The sequence below is a fragment of the Hyperolius riggenbachi genome, chromosome 8, assembly GCF_040937935.1.
Source record: "Hyperolius riggenbachi isolate aHypRig1 chromosome 8, aHypRig1.pri, whole genome shotgun sequence".
NCBI lineage: Eukaryota > Metazoa > Chordata > Amphibia > Anura > Hyperoliidae > Hyperolius > Hyperolius riggenbachi.
In genome coordinates, this window is record NC_090653.1 from 123,934,744 (window position 1) to 123,957,675 (window position 22,932).

Sequence of the window (22,932 nt, forward strand, 5' to 3'; positions counted from 1 at the left end):
AGATACAGATAAGCCTTCCTCTGTGTAATGTTTACAAACAACATGGCTGCTGTCATTGTATCACAGGAAGACATAATCATATTCTATTAAAGCTGTTTGCAGCTAGATTTGCTGTGTAAACTATCTAAACTTTAGAAAAGATATGTAGACAAGTTACTTGTTATACATCCACAAGAGGTAGCGCTCACAGTTGTAAAACACCTGTAGACACCCGTTTGCCTCCTCTAACAAACAAAAAATTACATCCAAGAGGTGGCGCTCACGGTGTAGTAGATACAATGGTTTAAAGTTGTACAACACTAAACAGTTAGATGCCAAAAAACATTAACCAGGTCCTTAAAAGTCCCTTCAAAGCATTCAGAGACAATCCAGAGTACTTCAAAACGCCTCTTAATAGCTTCAGCAGATGAATTATTTCATGACATATAGATGAGCCACCACCAGTACCCTTTGTGTGCCACTCAAAGCATCCACTGACCACACAGGTCAGTCTAAGCCTTGGGACAGTTCCCGGGTCGTCCCCCACCTCTAAAGCAGATCACAGATGGTCTTTTTCCAACAGGGATTTCTTTTGTATTATATCACCTCAAAGAAAACTCCACATAGTGTATTACCGCTTAAAAACCGTTTATTAAAAACATCCATTAACCCCCTTGGCGGTATGAAAAATACCGCCAGGGGGCAGCGCAGCAGTTTTTTTTTAAATTTTTTTTTTAAATCATGTAGCGAGCCCAGGGCTCGCTACATGATAGCCGCTGCTCAGCGGCATCCCCCCAGCCCCGCCGATCGCCTCCGGCGATAGGCGATCAGGAAATCCCGTTCAAAGAACGGGATTTCCTGGAGGGCTTCCCCCGTCGCCATGGCGACGGGGCGGGATGACGTCAGCGACGTCGGGACATCATTGGGAGACCCGATCCACCCCTTGGCGCTGCCTGGCACTGATTGGCCAGGCAGCGCAGGGGTCTGGGGGGGGGGGGGCGCGCGCCGCACCGGATAGCGGCGATCGGGCGCGCGGCGGCGGCGATCGGGGTGTTGGCGCAGCCAGCAAAAAAAAAATTATGAAAATCGGCCCAGCAGGGCCTGAGCGGCACCCTCCGGCGGCTTACCCCGTGTCCAGCACGGGATTACCGCTAAGGAGGTTAAACTCACATGTTCCAGAAGGTTTAAAATAGCTCAGAGTTTTTAGAACGGGCTCTCCCCCGTATAGGTGGCCAGGGCTGGCAGGCTCCAAACCGTCGGATTAACTCTGAACACCGCTGCACTCTCGGTATGCCAGGGATTCTCCTCCGCAGTCCGCCTCGCCGCCTCCACGCCACTCCGTATGCGACCTAATCCCGTTTCCGCATCAAGCTCCGCCCTATCGATTTCGTCACTCAGTGACTCATCAGGGGCATCTGTAACGGCGATACATATCGCTGCTACAGGAAGCCGCTCTCTATGGTTTCCTCCGTCATCACACAGCAGCGACAAGGGGCGCGCTGGTGTGAATTAGTTACCGCCGGAGCAGGACAGGGGAATAGAAGAAGCGACGCTGCCTAAGGTAATGGCAGCGGCGGCCGCGGGAGTAGTCGGGAGGGGCACCACCTACCCACCCACCTACCCATACTGGCACTGTGGCACATGACTCGCAAGCAAGCCGACCTCCCTACTTTTCGGCCTCTTTTGGGGGGTGAAAAATTCAGCTTGCTTGCGAGTATATACGGTAGTTTTTCATCTCGGATCTGCTTTAAAACAGAAGGTATTTGCGATAATTCAGGTTGGAGTGAGCATATGTTTTCTCCCACAATTGTCCCTGTAAGCTAACCACACCAGCAGAACTACTGGAATGCAATGATGTGTCAGCTTTTTAATTGAACAGCGCCACAATAAACAGTAGAAAAGTAAAAAGTATTGTGGTTTTCCAGTAGAGGAAGAGTTAAAACACTTATCTATGCAAAAGAGCTTCTCTGAGCTCAGTCCTTTTTTCTAAATGGCAAACTGCAAAGAAACAGTGGGAGACAGCTAGAGATAAGGTTTTACTGCAGTAACGTTCAAAGGTTGATTAGCTCTGCTTTGTTTTGCAGCCTGAAATACAGAGTGTGGTTTGTAAACTGCAAATATGACAGAATGATGCCATGTTATAAATAAAGCTATGTAACTGAAAATAAAAAAATAGACTGTCTCTTTGCTACTAATGTTCTATTATGCCTACTGCATATATAATTCATTATCTCATAAGTTTATTTTTGCTTTCGTTTCAGGAAAGTTAATTTTTGTTTTGTTCACTCTTATCAGATGATAAATATGGATATGGAACACATCCGTTTCAATTAGTATTATTTATAAGATTTTTAATGGGTAACCATTGTTACATTTGTACAAATATGGTTTTCACAAGCTCTTCTTTGTACACAACCCATGTGTGAATGATGGTCCTCCTAGTTTAATGGTCACAGCAGTTTTGCATACTACTTTTGCTGCTATATTGTGCCTCATCTGTCCCTGTTTATGCAGTTTAAAGGGGACACAGGGCAAAAATAAACTAATGAAATAAACGTTTGTATCTAAAATGACTTAAGATATTTCACAGTATTATTTTAGGTTTAAATCTACTTTTTAAGTTGTAACGGTTTTATCGTTTTTGCTCAATGACACAGTCATTGAAGTATGCCAGAGCTTAAATCTATGAACTATTGCTTTTTATCTCTTACCTGCTCTCAGAAGCCATTTTCTGCTAGGAAAGTGTTGTATAGTTTGGACAGGACTGAGTCAGCCACTTACATACATGATATTTAATTTTAACTCTTTCAGACAGAGAAAGAAAAAAAAGAAACACGGCATAGTTATTTGTGTGCTAGGCACTGTACAGACAAATGTCGTCTGTCTCATCATGTCACTTTGGGTATCCTTTAAAGTAAAGTAATACAGGTAGTCCCCTACTTACAGGTTGCTTTTCGTGAAATTATAAGTGGAGTCCTAAACTTGGTGAAATGTGGATAAATGATTTACTTTCGGATGACTCTGCATTTGGACATAGAGTATAAACAATGATTTGTAATACAAAACAGTATTGTATATTTTTTACATGGCGACAACTTTGTATCTCTGAAACATTGTAAGTAGATTGCTGCCTGTGTTTCAAAATCAATGGTTTAATGAGCCATTTTTTTTTTTATTCAGGAGGCATTAATAATATTCGAAGTTCCTCTTGGTGTCATAGCAAGGATTGAGAAGATGGGTGGTGCATCTAGTCGAGGAGAAAATTCCTATGGTTTGGATATAACCTGCAAAGTAAGTACAGTGATCCTGTTTCTTATGTAGATAAATGCTTGGTATCCTCTCATCCATGTTCTACATAACTAAGGCCTCGTTCACATTACATGGGTTGCTGTCTGCATTTCGGCAACGTTGTGTAGGCGGCAGACACACACAAACATCAGATGTGCATAGACTGCACTGTCTCACGTTCACACTGCATGCCCCCCGTACTAGTGCGGTGCGCGAAAGCATGCTGCACGCATCTTTTTAAGCAAAACGCGCAGCTGACCCATTCACTATAAGTGAATGGAATCAGCCACGCAACGCATGCAAACGCAGATGGCGTGCCATCGCACGGCCATCTGTGTGTGATAATGTGAACGAGGCCTAAATATTACCATTTTACTAGAGCACACTGGAAATTGCCTTACCTGCACAGGTTATGTTTCTAGCTGACATTTCACACTTGCTTCAAGCACTAAAGGGCTATTGCTGCCTATGAGAAAAATGTGTTTACAATAAATTGTCACACAGTGAGTCATTGCTGTGGAAACTGGAATTCCCTTGTTAGATTATCTGGGATCTTTGATAGCCAGTTTTACCTGCAGCAGCACCTGTCCATGCAGAGTCTGTGTTATGGGCCCTAGCTCAGTGATGTCCCCTATCTCATTTCATGGCAATCAAAACATGTTTTCCATTGTACTCCTCCGTACTCCTCTCACTATAGGTTTCCGTAAAGTCATATTCCATATGAGTTTTCCCCTCCTGACTTCTGTTTCTACTGTATAACAATTCAACAAATGTTTCCATGTGCAGGGGTTTATACTGGTCTGTTTCTCCTCAGTTGGAGCCCATTGCCTTCTGGGAGCTGGTGTAGGTGGACAAGTTACCTCTCATCCATTTTTTGTCCTCAGTAATGTCTATGGATGAGGCAGTGGGAATAGCTGAGCTGCCACTCACTCACTCACTCACCCACCCACCCAACTATTAGGATGTATGGGGGTTGTGCATGAGCATCAGTGGGGGACATATTTCTGTCAGTTTTCTGGGGAGTGCCAGAGGGAGCCTTTCTGTCAGCAGAAATCCAGACCTCTAGTCACATGCTGACAGCAATCAAATCAAGGTAGGGAACACACTTAATTGCTTGCAAATAGTGTATCAATATACTCACCATTGAATTCAGTGGCCTGCTCAGGAATCCAAATTGTTGTTTTTTTGCATCGGTACACGTTTCCTCATTTTAAAATTGGGCCGCTTCCTGCTTTTATCCACATCCTAATCTGCTTCTAATGACGCCCTGTAATTTGACCTGTCATCTCTGTCTGAACTGTGCTGTGCTGATTCAGACAGGTTATGTAAGTACAGGAGTGTAACCCTTTATGTTCTCTCAGAAAACCAGGAAGTCACTACACTGCAGCATCTCCAAGGGGCTCTATAAGCTGTAACAAGAGATGCTTTTCTGTAAAGGTTATTATGCTGTTGCTTATCTTTTAGAGTAGAGAGGAAGTCCCGGGTTAGGTCCTCTTTAAAGGACAACTGAAGTGAGAGGGATATGGAGGCTGCCATATTTATTTCCCTTTAAACAATTCCAGTTTCCTGGCAACACTGCTGATCTGTTTTGCTGCAGTATTATTATTATTATTGTATTTATAAAGCGCCAACATATTACGCAGCGCTGGACAATAAATAGGGATACATACATTGCAACAAGAGGTGACAGACAGAGAGGTAGCAAATGGTTATACAACACAGCACAAGGTTATACATACAATCAGGGCGGTTTACAGAGACCCGGCAAAACAAGTACGAGTTAGTCCATGAGAAGGGTGTAATTGCTGGGGTAGTAAAATTAAGAAGGACACACTAAGGGAGGGGGGAGGCCCTGCCAAGGCTTACAATCTAAAGGGAGTAGTGTCTGAATCATACCAGAAACAAGCATGCAGCTAATCTTGTCAGATCTGACAATGTCAGAAACCCCTGATGTGCTGCTTGCTTGTTCAGGGTGTATGGCTAAAAGCATTAGATGCAGAGCATCAGCAGGACTGCAAGGTAACTGGTGTTTCTTAAAAGGAAATCAACATGGCAGCCTCCAAATCCCTCTCGCTTCAGTTGTCCTTTAACTTGTGTTTATTGCTTATAAGGCAGAAAACAAACACAGGGAGAGGAAAGATTACATGGACAAGGCTTTAAAATTCAAAATTCTAATAATGTAAAAAAAAAAAAATTCCATAGGTTAATTTTAAATTTTAATCACTAATGTTCTCTTGTCAAAGGTTCTTCTTGAACAATCACCAAAAGCCGAGAGCTCAGCTTGCTCAGCCTACAGTATTTGCAGCAGATCTACCTTTTTATTTCACAGCCATTTTGCCATGCTTGTAAGGATGAATTGGTAATCATAGCTGAAGATTCTCCTGGTAGGAATTCCAGTAATACAAATCTTTGCACTCAGTATTTCTAAAGCACACTGGAGTAATCACAAGAATGTGCTGATTTCCACAGATCTTCTGTTATGATGCTTGTGAAATGTCCGGGTATTTCCCAGACAGATATGAGCCTTTTCACTCTCCTGTTTTGATAGTTTTTATTACATCATTCTTTTCTCCCTCTCAGGACATGAGGAACCTGCGCTTCGCTCTGAAACAGGAAACACACAGCAGAAAGCAGATAGTTGAGGATCTAGCAAGGCATGCCTTTCCAGTGTCACACAGCTTGGTAAGCACGGCATGTACCCTATGCTAGCTGATGCCACATTTATACTTGCTGTACTGAGGTTCCTCCTACATTTTCCAACTTGAGCTGTACTGTGAAAACCAGGGCTGTGGAGTCGTGGAGTCGGAGTCGTGGAGTCGGGCAATTTTGGGTGCCTGGAGTCGGAGTCGGGAAAAAATGCACCGACTCCGACTCCGACTCCTAATGAATTTGTAACTGTAATTAAAATAGAAAATATGATAAAATGTTCTATTTCTCAGATAATAGTCATTAAAAATAATGTATAAATACAGTATATATACAGTAATAGCTGTCCACAAAAATGAAATAAACCAATCAAAATTAGTTACTTGTGCTGCTTAAATAAAGCAGTTCCCGTATTTTTAAGGTCAGATATACATATCTTATTGTGACTGTACAGTATATATGATGTGTACACAGGAATCTCTTATATATACTAAACAACATCTATGCTGTAAGAATACAGCCTAATGTGTAGCTGTGTCACTAACAGAGATGGTCAATGAGATGGAAATAATTGTGCACTGATGCTGATTTATGCAAATGTATGCACTCCCTTTGCTGATGAAATCAAAAATTTGATATGTTGTTAAAATTTGGTTTGGTGACTACAAATTAAAGGGTACCTGAGACAGATGAAAAGTAAAGTTTTATACATACCTGGGGCTTCCTCCAGCCCCCTTCAGGCTAATCAGTCCCTCGCTGTCCTCCACCACCCGAAACTTCTGCTATGAGTCCTGGTAATTCAGCCAGTCAGCGCTGTCCGGCCGCATGCCGCTCCCACAGCCAGGAACATTCTGCACCTGCGCAATAGTGCTGCACAGGTGTAGTATGCTCCTGGCGGCGGAGTGTGTGCATGCGCACTACGCCCGACTGGCTCAAGTACCTGGACTCATAGCAGAAGATCCAGGTGGTGGAGGAGGATAACGAGGGACTGATTATCCTGAAGGCGGCTGGAGGAAGCCCCAGGTATGTATAAAACTTTAATTTCATCTGTCTCAGGTTTACTTTGTTACACAGTAGTACTATACTCTACATATGCACTCCCCACAGAGCTGCAGGGAATCCACTGAGAATGCTGTGCACATTGAACACAGAGGTGTTGTCTGTCACCCATAAACCTTGTTCAGATTGTGCATGAAGAATGTGTAATAGAGGAAGAATCTCCTCATTCCCCTGCAGAGTACCTGCACATCATTCTTACATGTACCCACACTTACATTGCCTAGGGCCTGATAGATGTTCTTTGTTCCGGTTTGTACCTTTTACAAGTACTCTTACCAAGGACTAGTTTTAGTCTAAAGGGAATAAATATAGTAGTCTACATATCCTTCTCACTTCAGTTGTCTTGTAAAATTCCTAGGCGTTGGCAGTTAAGAGACGAATTTCATGTTATATACTTTTAATCAACACAATTGTAATATGCAAATTAGAGGAGTCGAGGAGTCGGAGTCAGAGTCGGTGGAATCCTAAACTGAGGAGTCGGAGTCGGAGTCGGTGGATTTTTGGACCGACTCCACAGCCCTGGTGAAAACACAGTTTTACTTCTGCATGAATTGAGGTATGTTTTATCATCGCATTTCTGTACATGAAAATCTAACTTTATTAGTAGCTCAGCTCCCGTTTTTTGTAACATTTTAAAAGATCTAGGCCCAGTCTTCTGTTTTTTTTCGCACATTGTGCACTATATTTTGTTTGACTGCTAAATATACTGTTAGTTCCGGGGTGTCAAACTCATTCACCTTAGGGGCCAAAATGAGATTTTAAAAGATTTGATACTTACACAGGGCTTCCGCCAGCCCCATGAGCACGATGCGTCCCTCGCTGTCCTCCACGCATGCGCAGAAGAGCCGGACTAGCGTGGCTGAGCCAGTTACCAGGCTGATCGCGGTCGAACGGAGGCACTCGGGAGGACTGCAAAGGAACGCATCAGTGCTCATGGGGCTAGAGGAAGCCCTGTGTAAGTATCAAATCTTTTAGTAAGCCTGTCTCGGGTACCCTTGAAGTCACATGCTATATTCTTTATTAACATTTATTGAACAGTCTCAAACTAAGTTATCCTCGAATATGTCGACCTTGTGTATAAATCGACTCCAATATTTGACCCTCTTCACCTGGAATTTTTTATTAACTCAAGTATAAGTCTACCCAGCAAAGTTAATGGCTGCGCTTGGTGACCAGGAAGAATTAACATTTGCACTTGGGGCCCAGTAGGGGTTAATGACTGCACTGCATAAAGTATTGCAGCCATTAACCCCCTCCTGTTCCTTAACTGCAGCCAATAACTCCTTGTGGCCCTCAAGTGCAGCAATTATTCACTCCCCCTCCTGCAGGCCAGTATTTCCCCTGCCCTTTTCTTGTTAATTGTTGTGACCAGGACTTTCAGACCTGTGTTTTCTTGGTATTTCCTTTATCAAGAAAGTGTCACCTACCACTAGGTAAATTGCTGCAAATGGGAATGTCACTAATAGTACACATATTACTCAGTGTGTTCAGTGTTGCCAGTAACTCGTGTATGTCGATCCCTATACTTTTATTTAGTGAGTCAGACCTAAATTTCTAGACTTATTGTCAAGTATATACAGTAACTATAGGGACCGTGATGGGGGTTCATATCTCCTTTCCCTTCTGCAGAGTAGTGCAGCAGCGCAGTATAATAAATACCTGCTCCAGCAGGAAGTGTGATTATTATTATTTTTTATTATTATTATTTAGTATTTATATAGCGCCGACATATTACGCAGCGCTGTACAGTGTATGTGTGTGTGTGTATATATATATATATATATATATATATATATATATATATATATATATATATATATAATATATATATATATATATATATATATATATATATATATATATATATATATATATATTATATATATATTATATCTCTTGTCACTAACTGTCCCTCAAAGGAGCTCACAATCTAATCCCTACCATTGCCATATGTCTATATTATGTAATGTAAGTACTGTGGTCTAGAGCCAATTTTAGGGGGAGCCAGTTAACTTATCCGTATGTTTTTGGAATGTGGGAGGAAACCGGAGTTCCCGGAGGAAACCCACGCAGACACGGTGAGAACATACAAACTCTTTGCAGATAGTGCCCTGGCTGGGATTCGAACCAGGGACCCAGCGCTGCAAGGCGAGAGAGCTAACCACTACGCCACCGTGCAGAGGAACATGATTCCTCTGTTCTTTCTGAGAGCGACACACTCAAGGCTGCAATCCTTTGGCTCCCGATGCATGTCGCATGATCAGGAGCCTGGTATGCAGCATAAAGCATACATCTGCCAGGAAGATGATACCTGGCGCAGTGGCATATTTATCTGCTGGAGCCGGAGGGAAAGCTGTGCGTGCCTGTGTTTTACCAGCAACACAGGGGAGAACAAAACGGGGCCCCATGCCAATTTTGCTGGGCAGCCCCATGGTTTGTTACGGTGCTCCTGCTCAAACTGACAATGTTTCAAGCAAAAACCCTGTCACCGGTGTGCTTCTCTGGATGGGATGATAGTCTGCTGTTATGAATAATTGTAAGCAGTTAAAGAACATTTAAAGAGAACCAGAGACGAAGCACCCTCATGTATTTTATTACATTTATCAGCGGGAACACGACAGTAAACACCTACCCTGCTTTTAGTTTTATTCTTTTCTGCTTAATTAGTCTATTATCAGCTGTGATAAGAATCTCCGACTGAGCCTTCAGTCCAGGTTTGACCTAGAATCATTATAGCGGAGTCACTCTTCTGTGGAGTCTTTTCAAGCCCAAGCCTGCCCCCTCCTGGCTCAGCTTTCCTGCTTTGCATACCGAGAGCTCTGATGACATGGGAGGGGCTGCTGCTGCTGAGAGCGAAGCTCTGAAACAGACAAGTGTGGCTGCAATATGATCTGTGTGCACTCTGTCTGCATAGATAATGACGACTGCAGTTTCATTCCTATGAGAGAGACTTCCTACAGGCAGCTGCACATCATACCAAAATGAAAGCACACAGATGAAAGGCTGCAGCAGCCTTTCTCATATAGCCTAGACAGCACATCCAGAACAACTCATAACCCGGAAGCAGAAGGGATATGAGCCGGCGGCAATATTGGATTTTTCCTGGAGCAATAATGGATAAAAAACACTAAAAAAGGCACACCAGAGCGGCGAAATTATCAGGTACAGCATTTATTCTTTACAAGCTATTGACTGATATGTTTATTTTGTGTGAAATGTTCATCTCTGGTTCCCTTTAAAACTCTTGGGGGCCACAGAAAATGGTAAAGCGGGCCTTTTTTGTCCCACGGGCCTTAAATTTGACATCTGCGTGCTAGGGGATCTAGGCTCTGTTCTTTACATACATACACATATGTAATAATTTGTTTCTATATTGTGATAAACACATTGTGTGTGTGTGTGTGTTTCATACACATATTTAATAATTGTTTCTATATTGTGATAAACTGTGTGTGTGTGTGTGTGTGTGTGTGTGTGTGTGTGTGTGTGTGTGTGTGTGTGTGTGTGTGTTTACAGGCGCTGTAGCAGTCAGGTTCGTAAAAAGGGGCCACAGTGGTCAAACTTTGCCTGGCACGTTTTACTCGTATGACTGATGCTTGTCAGACATACAGCTAGCTAGAGAAATTGGGGGAATGGGGATTAGCCTCCTTGGCGGTAATCCCGAGCTGAGCTCGGGCTATGCCGTGCAGGAGGATTGCTCAGGCCCCGCTGGGCCGATTTACATTATTTTGTTTTTTTGTTGCATGCAGCTAGCACTTTGCTAGCTGCGTGAACTCACCGCACGACGCGTTAGAGGGTGTCTCCCCCCCCCCCCCCCCGAGACCCCTGCGCAGCCTGGCCAATCAGTGCCAGGCAGCGCTGAGGGGTGGATCGGGACTCCCTCTGACGTCACAACGTCGCGGAAGCAATAATGGAAATCCCGCTCAGGACGGGATTTCCGGATGGGCCTGATCGCCGGAGGCGATCAGAAGTAGCTGGTGGATGCCGCTCAGCACTAGGCTAGCTACATGCTAGGCTAGCTACATGATTTAAATAAAAAAAACAAAAAAAAAAAACTTCTGCGCTGCCTCCCTGGCGGTTTTAATTGACCGCCAGGGAGGTTAAGGGCTCCTTCACACATGCGTTAAAGTGTACCTGTAGTGAAAACCATGCCCCAAATGGGTGCTAACCCAAGTGGAGGGAAGCCTCTGGTTAAAGGACATCTGAACAGACAGGGATATGGAGGCTTCCTCATTTCCTTATTAGCAATACCAGGTTGCCTGGCTATCCTGCTTATCCTTTGCCTCTAATACTTTTAGCCAAAGACCCTGAACAAGCCTGCAGATCAGATGTTTCTGACATTATTGTAAGAGCTGACAAGATTACCTGCATGCTTGTTTCAGGTGTGTGTGATTCAGGCTCTACTGCAGCTACCTAGATCAGCAGGGCTGCCAGGCAACTAGTATTGTTAAATAGGAAATAAAGAAGTACTGTAGGGGGCCCTTGGGGAAAAAGAGTTGAACTTACCTAGGGCTTCTAATGGTCCCCCGCAGATGTTCTGTGCTGGTGCAGCCACTTGCCAATGCTCCGGTCCCCGCTGCCAGTTACTTCGGGAATTTGCCACTGCGCCTGCACGGCCTTCTTCTTGCTCCAGCTGATGTCATGGGAGCATATTGTGCAGACGCAGTACGCCTTGTGCCTGTGCAGTACGCTCCCGAGGACATCATAAATTCCGGAAGTCACCGGCGGTGGGGACTAGAGCATTGGGGAGTGGCTGCGCCGGCACAGGATGTCTTCAGGGGACCATTAGAAGCTCCATGTAAGTTCAACTCATTTTTTCCCTAAGGGCCCATACAGTACTCCTTTAAATATGGCAGCCTCACTTTAGTGTTCTTTAATAGAAGCTTATGCCACCGCCCTCCTTGCCAGTCGAGGGCTGGGATCCCCTGAAGCCTGTCAGCAAGGCCTTGTTGATGGAGCTCGACCACATTGTGCAGGCTAAGACTGCTCACTCCTGTGCACGGAGCTGAATGGGCTCTGCATTTCCCGCAGAGACAGAGTGGTGGCTCTGTGCTACCACGCAGCTGACCGCGTACAGGAGCACGCCTATGAACTTCAGGAGCTCCAGAACTAGAATGTGGAGGGGTGGCAGATCCAGAGGCTTTCCTCTACCATGGTAAGTATCTGTTCTTTTTCACCTAAATTTTTCACAGGTTTGCTTTTAAAACGTACCAGTTTCTAAGCAGAATAAAGGCCGACAGGAAATGGGATGCGATGTTATGGCGTGGAACCGTTCACATGTTTCAGTTCTGTTTAGTCCGTTCCATAAATGGAACTGATTAAAGTCCAGACTAGAAACTAAATGTACTGGATACCATTTGCTAATGGACACAGTGGCATTCAATAGGAGCAACAAGTAGCTGTTCACACAATACATTTCACAGGAAGTATTGCCATCTGTTTTCACAGGAAGTAACAGGGAGCTCTTTGCAGCAAGAGAATTATCATCCTTCTGTCCTGTTCTGTCAAATACAAAATGAGGTGTCCCTGACACTGCAGACATTAGTTTTACTAATATATGATGCTGGATCACCAACTACTGCTGCTTTTGTTCTTCTCTTGTCTATGTAGCAGGGCACCTCCTGCTCATTCTCTCCTCTCAATGAATAGAACAGACAATGGAATACATAGCCAAGCAGTTTGTGAGTGTACAGTAGTTGTCCCTTAACTTTTGCCAGTGATAATTACAGGTGGCACTTATAGTAAGAGTGAACTTGGCTTAGGAATCAGGGCAAGTGATTCTCTGAACACAAGATGCGAGTATTTCAATGTGAAAAGACCGGCACCGCCATGAAGTTGCTGTTAAGCTTTTTTTATTGATCGATTATTACATGAAGCGTACAACGACGTTCCGAGGTATCAACCCATTTTTCATGTTGCTATTGTAGAAAACACTTGAATGCAAGGGTATTTATGATAAAAGAGCTTAACAGCAACATCATAACAGTGCTGGTCTTCTCCCACTGAAGTATTGAAATGTGTCCTAAGTGCTGCCGAACAAGACCTGGCACGTCAGCCATTATTATAAGGAGTGCATCTTCCCCCCCCCCCCCCCCCCTCACAAATTCTATGTATGTACGCTCCCTTGACGTAATAATAAAGCGAACCTGAAAAAAGTTAGATACTAACCTATGTATAATGAAGGCTCTGAATGCCATAGAACTTTCCCAGTCGTCTCTGTGCCCTCGGGCCACTGTTGTCCCCTGTGAAGGTTATTTGACCAACAGGTCGAATACACCTTCGGGAGTCCTAGAGAAGGCTTCAGAAGTACTCAGTTCATCAGAGTACATTCCCGAAGATGACTGGGTCTGTACTAAGCATGCGCTAGTGCACGCTTACACAGTATGGGTATGAGCCCGCTAACGCAGTTGTGTCCGCTTTTCAGCATTTGTAACATTGATGAGTAACTGAAAAGAGTACACAACTGCGTCAGTGGGCTCAGGCCCTAAGGATGCACCCACCTTCAGAAGCACCAGCTCCCGAAGGTGCAGACTTTCATGGTGGGAGTGGGGAACAGAGGTTGACAGAGGGCATGGAGAAAGGACCGGGAGGTTCTATGGCATCCAGAGCCTTCCCTCTTCTTAGGTGAGTATCTACCTTTTTTCAGGTTCCCTTTAGTATTACTTTAATCACTTAAGGACCAGGGTATTTTTCAGTGATCTGTGCTGCGTGGACTCTCTAGCCCGCAGCACTGATCAGCTTTGAGGCAGGGCGATCAGACTCCCCCCTTTTCCCCACTAGGGGGATGTCCTGCAGGGGGGGGGGGGTCTGATCGCCGCCGCTATCTGTGGCCGAGCGGGGGGGCTCCTCAAAGCGCCCCTCCACAGCGCTATTCCTCCCCTCCCTCCCCTTCGCTCCATGGACGGCTTCTGCCTATCAGATGCCCGCGATCCCGGGCCAATCAGAGGCCGGGGATCGCCGATCTCCTTTACGTCGCTACTGCGCTGTATGATGTAAACACGGGATTTCTTCCCCGCGTGTTTACATTTCGCCTGCGAGCCGCGCAGGGGCTCGCAGGCTGTTTACGGAGACACCCTCCGTGAACTGACATGGAACAGCCGCCATGGAAACACCACTTCGACCTGCCGACGCCTATCAGTGTTAGGCGGTCGTTAAGGGTGTTGACACAAATCCAATTTGACCAGTTCCATGTGGTATCAGAGCTTTACCTACACACTGGCCTCAATTCACCAGAGGAGAGTTAGTAAGAGATAAAAGGTCGGTATTTTATCTCATGCGGTATTTTAACACTTTGTTTGCAATTCACCACTGTGCGAGGATAGTTAGAGGAGTGTTCGGTAGCAGGCGATAATGGTGCGATAATGGAGTGATATGGATGCGAAAACCGTGCGATAAACGGTCGATAGTTATGCGGTGTTAGTGATTTGCATGTGATACTTTGCCTCTCTGGATGCTGGAAGTAAAGGATTGTGGGTAGGAGGAGGAGGTTATTACCAGCATGTGACCGCAAAGGCTTTCCCTCCCTGTTTTTTGACCCTCTCCTTCCATTACAAATCCCCCCCCCCCTCTCCTGCCATTACAATATTAAGCATTTACAATATTAAGTGGATAGGTGAAATGGAGGAGGTATTTGGATACATTTTCACACTCCTGATGAAAAATGTATCCAGATTCCTCCGTTTCACCCATCCACTTATTATTGTAAATGCTTAAAGAGAACCCCAGGTGGGATTTAATTATGTTAGTGGGGCACAGAGGCTGGTTGTACACACTAACACCAGCCTCCGTTGCCCCATGGTGTGCCTCCAGGACCCCCCTGCGCGCAATGTTTACCTATGCCCTGTCTGTTAGCGCTGCTCCCCCCGCCTCCTCCGCATCGGCGCTACCCGCCCGCGTCCCTTCCCTCCAATCAGCGGGAGGTAAGGGACGCAGGCGGGTAGCGCCGATACAGAGGAGGCGGGGTAGCGGCGCTAAAAGACACGGCATAGGTAAACATTGTGCTGGCGACACGCTGTGTCGCTAGCACTGCGGGGGGTATAGCGGCACACAGGGGGGTCCTGGAGGCACACCATGGGGCAACGGAGGCTGGTGTTAGTGTGCACAACCAGCCTCTGTGCCCCAGTAACATAATTAAATCCCACCTCGGGTTCTCTTTAATATGCTAAATAGTGTAAATAGGCTGCTCTCTGGTGCCTGAAATATGTACAGTATATGCTGTTACTGTGTGCTGCTAGTAAACTAGCTGCAGAGTGAGCTGCAGCAGCTGTGAGAAAAAACAGATATCTCCAGGTACATTCAGGGGATAAATAGATGAAAAAATAACGAATGGCCACACCCCCTTTTTTCCCTGGTGAATTGTGATTTTGAGAAAAAATAACGACTAACTATTGCCTATTTATCGCACATTTATCGCATGGATTTCTCTGTCGATATTTCACCCTATACTTCTGGAGAATTGCTATTTGGAGATATCACAGGAGGTAAATTACCTCCCATGAGATAAATAGGTCGGTAACCACTGGTGAATTGAAGCCACTGTGTTCATAGTATTCAAAATCTGTTGGTCCTCATGCTACATGGAAGGACATGGAATATCTAGGATGGTAAAAGTTGACAAACAAGCTGTCCTCACCCACCTTGTGTGGCTGGGCTGTCATCTCCCTGAGCTGGTAACACAACAGTAATTCAGGTGTAGAGTACCTCGCTTTGACCTGTAAGACTATTAATAGTTCCACAATAATGCAGTTCCAGCTAATACATATGGCTGTCTCGGGTATCACAATTCATTATTTAGTGCTACTATATCAAAACAAAACCTGTTGAAAGGAGGACATTTAAATATTGGATTTCCTGTCAGTTTATCAACAGGTTTATTTCAAGCATCAAAAAGTCAAATGTGGTAAATTATTAAAATACATATACATGAGCTGGGTTACGTGCTGGAGGATTTCCATTCCTTTTCACGAGACTTAGCTGGATTTGTAGTGTTTATGTTGTAGCTTCCTGTGTCATGTCTCTGCACACTGTCACAATACCCAACTGATGTATCTGTATATGCTTTTAATACGTGTTGATAGTAGTTTGCTTTCAGTTCCTCTTAATCTGACATCTCTGGCAAGGCTTGCATTTACAATGTGGAAAGCGTGCAAATCCTTTTTTACACCTCGTAACGTTGAGATAGAATCCTGTAGCTAGTCCTGCCTTTCTTTAGGCTTCGCAAACACACTAAATGGTAGCTTTAATATGATGGTCCTGATGAATTGACGAGCAATTGCACGCAAGCACGCAGGCCAAGACTACTGTTGTTATGTTTGTCTCTACCACTCCGTCATGTGCTGTGCTGCCATCCTCCGACCCCCCTCCCACCATAGCAACAGTACACCTGCAGGCTAGTGATGTCTGTGCAGCACTCACCCTGAGTATATGCCTGAGGAATAGTCTTAATCCCTGCAGACGATAGACCCTGTTCGTGTGAATAAGGTATAAAGTGTATCCAAGCTGAAGCTCTTGTGTAAAAAAAAAAAAAAATCACATACTTGCCTTAGAAGAGGGAAGACTCTGGATCCTGCAGAGGCTTCCTGCCGCCTCCTCCAGTCCCCCATTTATGCTCGCGGACCTATGCCCCCCCCCCAAGACCTTCAACAAGGTTTTTTTTGGAAATCGGATTTGGGACGCACTCCTCTTCACGCACGATCAGTTGTACTGTGCCTGCGCAGTAAGCTCCTGAGGCTTCCCTCTACCTAGGTAGATGTCAAAACCATACGCTGAATAGATATCTGGTGTGTTTGGCCCGGGTGGATTTGATAGTCAAAATATTGGTAATATGACATTACCAATATTTTACTATAGCCTTATACGCCGTGGACAAGCGGCTGTAGCTTACTAAATGTCATCACTGTAACAGTTCTCATGTTCTCTTTTTGCCATTATGGTGTGTTGTTTGCTTGCAGAATAGATGGAAGTGCATTTTTCCAGGATTATGACATTTTGTTGATGTTCTAGGAATGTGCAGGTTGCCATTGTTTGCCTCCTGAATGCTGTCTTGTGACTGCTTCTTGCATCTGCAGTTTCATATTTGATCCAAGTTATAGATTTAGAAGGTACTGAGTCTGGTCGATCAGCACAGCAGCATGAAAGAAAGCGCTGCAGCACAGAGTCATTTCAGCAATGGTTTCGCCTCTATGCAACAAAGGTGCTCACTCTTGCTGGCCCTAACTGATGGGCACTGTTGTACAGACCTGATGAAGCAGGCGAAACCCAGAGAAATGCATTGTCAATAACCGTGCTTAAAGTGTACCAGAGATCAAAAGATCTATAGAATCGATACTTACCCGGCGCTTCCTCCAGCCCCATAAGCGCGTGCGAGTCCCTCGCCGTCCTCCTGCAGTCTGCCGTTCAGCGGCAATCAGCCCCAGTAACTGTCTCAATCTGGTCCAGTCTGGGCCCCATTTCAGGTTCTCTCTAAATAGCTGAAAGGTAATTGTATATAACATTTTTGTTATACACTGAAAGGGCTCCATAAACATAAATGTAATGTAAAGTTAGTTTTTGCAATTTTTTTTTTTTTTTTTTACATTTTCCTTATTCTGTGCTCCAATTGCCTAAGAATCCTGGTGATCAAACTGCATTTCATTAAATATGAACTACATTGTAAGTTTCCCCATTACGTTGGTGTATGTTTCTAATGATCTTGTAGTTAACCTAAATAGGAAGCTGTTACGTCTCAGGAGATGTACATAATGATGACTGACAGCCTTTTAGCGACTTGTGCAGCAGAAGCTGACTTATAACAGGATCCTCTGTTCATATTTGCTGGGGGATGCTGTGATCTAGAGGAGTTCATTTCCCCTTCTGCTGCTGACTTTGCATTTCTAACATTTCTCTGTTCATCTGAGTTCATTAGTGCAGAATACAAAATGCTTAATAAAGTGGAACTCAAACTAAAACATTGTTTCATTTCAAGATTAAACGAGAAGGTTGTTGTTGTGTTGGAATTACCCGGGGAAAGTATTCCCTTTCAGGGCCCTTTTCCACTAGCAGTCGCTAGCGTTCATGCTGAACGCTAGCGATTGCTGAATTGCAAAAGTGCAGGAAACCTCCGGCGATTGCGTTCACGATTTTGCTATGCTGTAGTGCATAACAAAATCGCGGCAAATATCGCTCCGCAGCGTGATCGCGTTTGAGGCAAAAACGAATCACGGTAGTGGAAATAACTTACCGCGATTCCTATGTTATTTAGCAAACCCTAGCGATTGTAAAATCGCTAGCGGTTTGCGATTTTGCGATTCATCTAGCGCAAACACGCTAGTGGAAAAGGGCCCTAATTCCTCTCCGGGTGATAAGACACAAAATAAAAAAGAAACAGGCTGACTGTGGTTCAAATGCAGTCTATTTGTGATGTTATTGGTGGAGCTTTTGTTTCGGTCATTTCAAGGTAGAGGGGTTGTTCCTTCTAAGATATGTGTACAGATCTGAGATAAGTGTAGCTTGAAATTATCTTTCATGGTCGTTTCAGGTGATCTTTTAGGGCCCGTTTCCACTATAGCTAATCCGCATGCGGATTTGCATAGGCAGTGCAAGTGGATGGGGCTGTTTCCACTTGTGTGTCTGCGGGAGCGTTTTTGTGTGTGGCTGAAATCTGCACGGCAGAGCCGTCAGATTTCGCGTGCGAGAGGAATGCACGTGAATCGCCGCTAATGTATTTTAGTAGGGAAATCGCATGCCGGTTGAGCATGCGGTTTTTGACGCGAATTCGCATGCGTTTTCGCATAGGTATTAATGTTAATTTACACAGGCAGTGACATGGTTAAATTCGCATATACCCTTACCTATGCGGAATTGCATGCGAAATCGCGGCAAAAACGCATGCGGAATCGCACCCGCATGCGATTTCGTCCGCGGTGAAATGCAGGCGATTCCGCACCGCACTAGTGGAAACAAGCCCTAACCCTAAGATGAACATAAAAAAAATCTCACAGAGCAGACCAATTATGATTTATGGAGAGATGAGGGGTAAAAAAAAAAGTGTCCCACTGCAGCCTTCAGCTGGAACTACAGTAGCAGTTGGTTGTGGTGGATCTGACTCAGCTGATCACTGAAGATGGGCAACCATTGGGGGACACCTGTACTCATTTGGGGCTTTCAGCTGAAGACAATCATGAACAATTGTATGACAGGAGAGCTCTATTTGTGCGAGGCTTTAAGCCTAGTACACACTAGCAATTTTGATAGGCCAATCATTGGTCAATTTTACCACCTCCATGTAGTATGACCATTTACCTATATAATCTGCATAGAATTGAAAATCTGTTTGGCCCTCATACTACATGGAGGTGGTAAAATTGACCAATCATTGGGCAATCAAAATTGCTAGTGTGTACTAGCCTTTAGTGTTCAGTAGAGAGACTGGGAGGAATGGTGGAAGAAATTGTTTGAATAGATAATTTTGTATAAAAGAAGCAAACTTGATTTCCGTTTTAAATGCACTGCTTTGAAAGTCCAATGTCAAGGTCTCCTCGCTCACTTTACCTTGAATGTGGGGAGTAAGTATCAGACTGAATGTTTTCATTAAGTTAATGGGTAAATCTGCTCACCCTACACTTAGGGGAACCAGTGAAATGGAATTGTTTGGTGTGAGACTTCTGGGAAATATGTTATATTTGCATCAAAAACACATGCAAATGCATTTTTTATACATTCTGGCAAATTAATGTCAGCTGAGTGGCAATATGTATATGAATTCCTATATTAAATTATTGGACTAAAGTGCATAGGTAACTAATTGAAACATGTGAATTCTTTTACGTGACCTATACATACAGCAAATAAATGCATACTCTTTAAGTGATAGATTTTGAAAACAATAACTTGTCTTAAAGCAAACCTGAAACCTATGAAAGATAAGCATTTATACTTACCTGGGGCTTCCTCCAGCCATAGGCTCCCCTGCCATCCTCCCTGGTTGTCCTGTTCTGCTGGCCAGCCAGGTAAATCCGCAAGTCGTTCCCAGTCGCGCTTCACTGCGCTTGCGTGACCCAGACACATGTGCCCCCTCAAGGTATAGTGGTGATATTTATTGTGCTCCTGTTACTTTGAAAGCTACAAGAATATCAGAAAGTCAAGATTTTTGCTTTTGAGGGTCCATTTCATATTTTGTCCAACTAAATGCTGAAATAAAATTATATCTAAATGAACAGGATGGCTGGTGATGACTACTTGGGCAAAGCCCTGGGTCAGGTTAATGCAAAGCAGGTGCAGCAGTGTTACACTTCATACTCACTTCTCCGACTCCCTAAGAACAGAACAGCCTCCTCCAAGGTTCTTGTTCCCACGGGTGAGATTTTAGTCCGTCATGTGAGGACAGATGGCAGTCTCACCATAGAGATAGAGCGCCACCTGGAGGGCAGGAGAAAGAAATGCAGAGCTGGATCCTGGGTAGGTGAGCTCTGCAGGGGCTGCTAGAAATCTCTGTAGAGTAAACCCCCCCCCCAGATTAGAAGCTTAAAACACCCCAAAAATTGCACCGCTTTCAGACCCTAAAATTCGAAGACAATTATACTGCAAAGGAGGTTAAACAATACCAGCCGCCTGGCTGTCCTGAACAAGTATGCAGATCAGATGTTTCTGACTTCTTGTTTCAGGTGTTTGATCCACACCCTACTGCAGGCAAAGAGATCAGCAGGACGACCAGGCCACAGGTATTGTTTCAGAGGAAATAAATATGGCAGCCTCCATATGCCTCTCACCTCAGGTGTCCTTTAAACCAGACCTAGGTACAGTTTGCCAGTGTTAGCAGCTCTAGTCCTGCTGTTCTCATTATATAGGGAATGATGTATTTCCTAGAAGCGCTGTGATGTTCCGAGGTTGTTGGGAGAAATTGTCAATTTTTACTTTTTTTTTTCCCCCCCTTTGAGATGTCTTTTATTTTACCTTATCTGTAATTATACATCGGATTTACCCTTTTATTGCCTTGTTTTATCCTACTCTATAAAACTGGGTCAAAAGGAAAGTTGCAGTAGCAGTTAATCACAATTAAATAATGTACATATTGCTTTTTTTTAGTCAAATTAGTGAGCGGCTTGTTAATTTATAAAATATAATGGCTTTGATAAGCAGGCCTCTCCCAGGCATCACAGTTCATCACTGTTTTACCTACTCGGGCTGTCTCTGGATGCTGTTTTACATGCCAGCTATAATTGCTTTCTGTGCCTTTTCTCTTGCATGCTGAATGTTTTTTGTCCCAGTTGTACTGTGAACCTCATATAAAAATCAAGTTGCATAACCACATTTCAACAGACTATTTATAACGTCAGCGTCTTGGCTGCCTTGTGCCTAGTAGATGCAGTCGCTATATATCAGTTATGTGTCCGGCTAAATAAACATTTCTTCCTCCTCCAGAAGGTTCCTTCTGATGAACTGTGCTGAATTTTGATGCGTATAACCTTGTCCTGCATCTTCCCAGTTGACCAAGACAAATGGCTTTTCTGTTTCCATTCAGCCCGCTTTTCCATTATATCCTGACTGCTATTTTCACAGTTCACTTTCTGGAAATGTTCTTGCGTGTAGTTCTAAAGTAAGATTGCAGGCAAGTCATGTGGGCTGATCTGTAATGGCTCTGTCCTTGGTAGCTGTCAGATTGTCAGAACTGTCTCTCGCCACGTTCGTGTCTTTAATTCTTTGTGAATGTTTTACAAGGGATTTCAAGTGCCTTTCTTCAAATCCGACTGCAGGGAAAGGATTATCGTGATTTGATTTTGTTATTGAATGAATAATTAGCACTCAGCCTTTCCTATCATTCTAGACAGATAGGATCTAGAAGATGCTTGTAACAAGTATGGGTTCTTATTGGTTTACGACCTGAAAATCTTCCAGAGTGGTTTAAAGAGAGAGGTTTTGCAGGGGCATTATAATGGGCATAAATGGGTAGAACAAGAAAGGCGAAAGATTAGACGTCTTAACTGGCTTTAACAAAACTGAACAGCCAATTGATTATCTGATTTAAAAGAGGAACTGTAGGCAAAATAACTGAATGTGCAGGCAGCAGTTGGTTATGTTAGATGTTGCTTGTAAACGCCTGAGGTGGATTTATCGAGGTGGGTGCAAAAATGCACCAAAGCGCGACAGATGCCTAGAGCAACCAAACCAGTCCGTCACGCCAATGGCGTGGCAGACATGGTTGGGGGAGGGCTTTCATCTTTACATGCGAGTTGCTACGGCTGGGTCCCTGTAATAAGGAACCATATGTAAGTTTTACTCTGTTTTTATACATTTTATATCAAAGTGCCAATAAACCTCTTAACCCTTTAGCAGCAGATTTATTTTGAGGTTTGCAAGTGTGCTCCAGGCCAATTTATTTTAGCATGTTTTTTTTTTTTTATTTGTTACATTTCCTTTGCTTCTAATTAGTACTACTGTAATGTGTATTTATGGCCACTTGTCACTAGAGGCAGTGTGAGACAATAACCGAGTATTTCTGCTCTCAGTTTCTATATTTCTGCTAGCATAGAGACATCAAAGCATTCCAAGATTTTACAGCACAGCGAGTTCTACAGACTGAGGTCAAAAGCAGTGCACTTATCTCAAACCAGATAACTATATTGAAGCTGTTAATGGGTTAAACAGGTCACACTTAGAATTGCATTCTTTTTATTTCATATTGCAATTTTGTGAGTGTAACTTCAGGGAATCTAACCCAGCGAGTTGGGAACTGAAATGGAAGCAGAGAAGATCAGCAGATTGATGATCCACGGCGTATCTGTTCTGAGCCTTATATAGACCTTATAGTGTGAGTCTAAAGGATCTTGTAAGACTTTACATTTTTCGGTGTGGTGATGGAATTTATACCTGCGCTGAAGTATTCGATAGAGTATTCAAAATCTGTTGGCCCTCATACTATGTGGAAATGGTAGGATTGGAAAAAACAAAATTGGATATGCACCCTTATACATTCACCTTTTTGTG

At 44.0% G+C, this 22,932-nt stretch overlaps 1 protein-coding gene across 2 annotated transcripts in view; it reads left to right on the top strand.

Moving 5' to 3' along the window:
- MTM1 (myotubularin 1) overlaps positions 1-22,932 on the top strand; it is a 131,745-nt gene that overhangs the window by 60,312 nt on the left and 48,501 nt on the right. For both annotated transcript variants that reach the window (XM_068251021.1, XM_068251020.1), the window contains exons 5-6: positions 3,160-3,270; positions 5,848-5,949. In XM_068251021.1, coding sequence (XP_068107122.1) covers positions 3,160-3,270; positions 5,848-5,949 — 213 coding nt within the window. The remainder of the gene's footprint in view (positions 1-3,159; positions 3,271-5,847; positions 5,950-22,932) is intronic.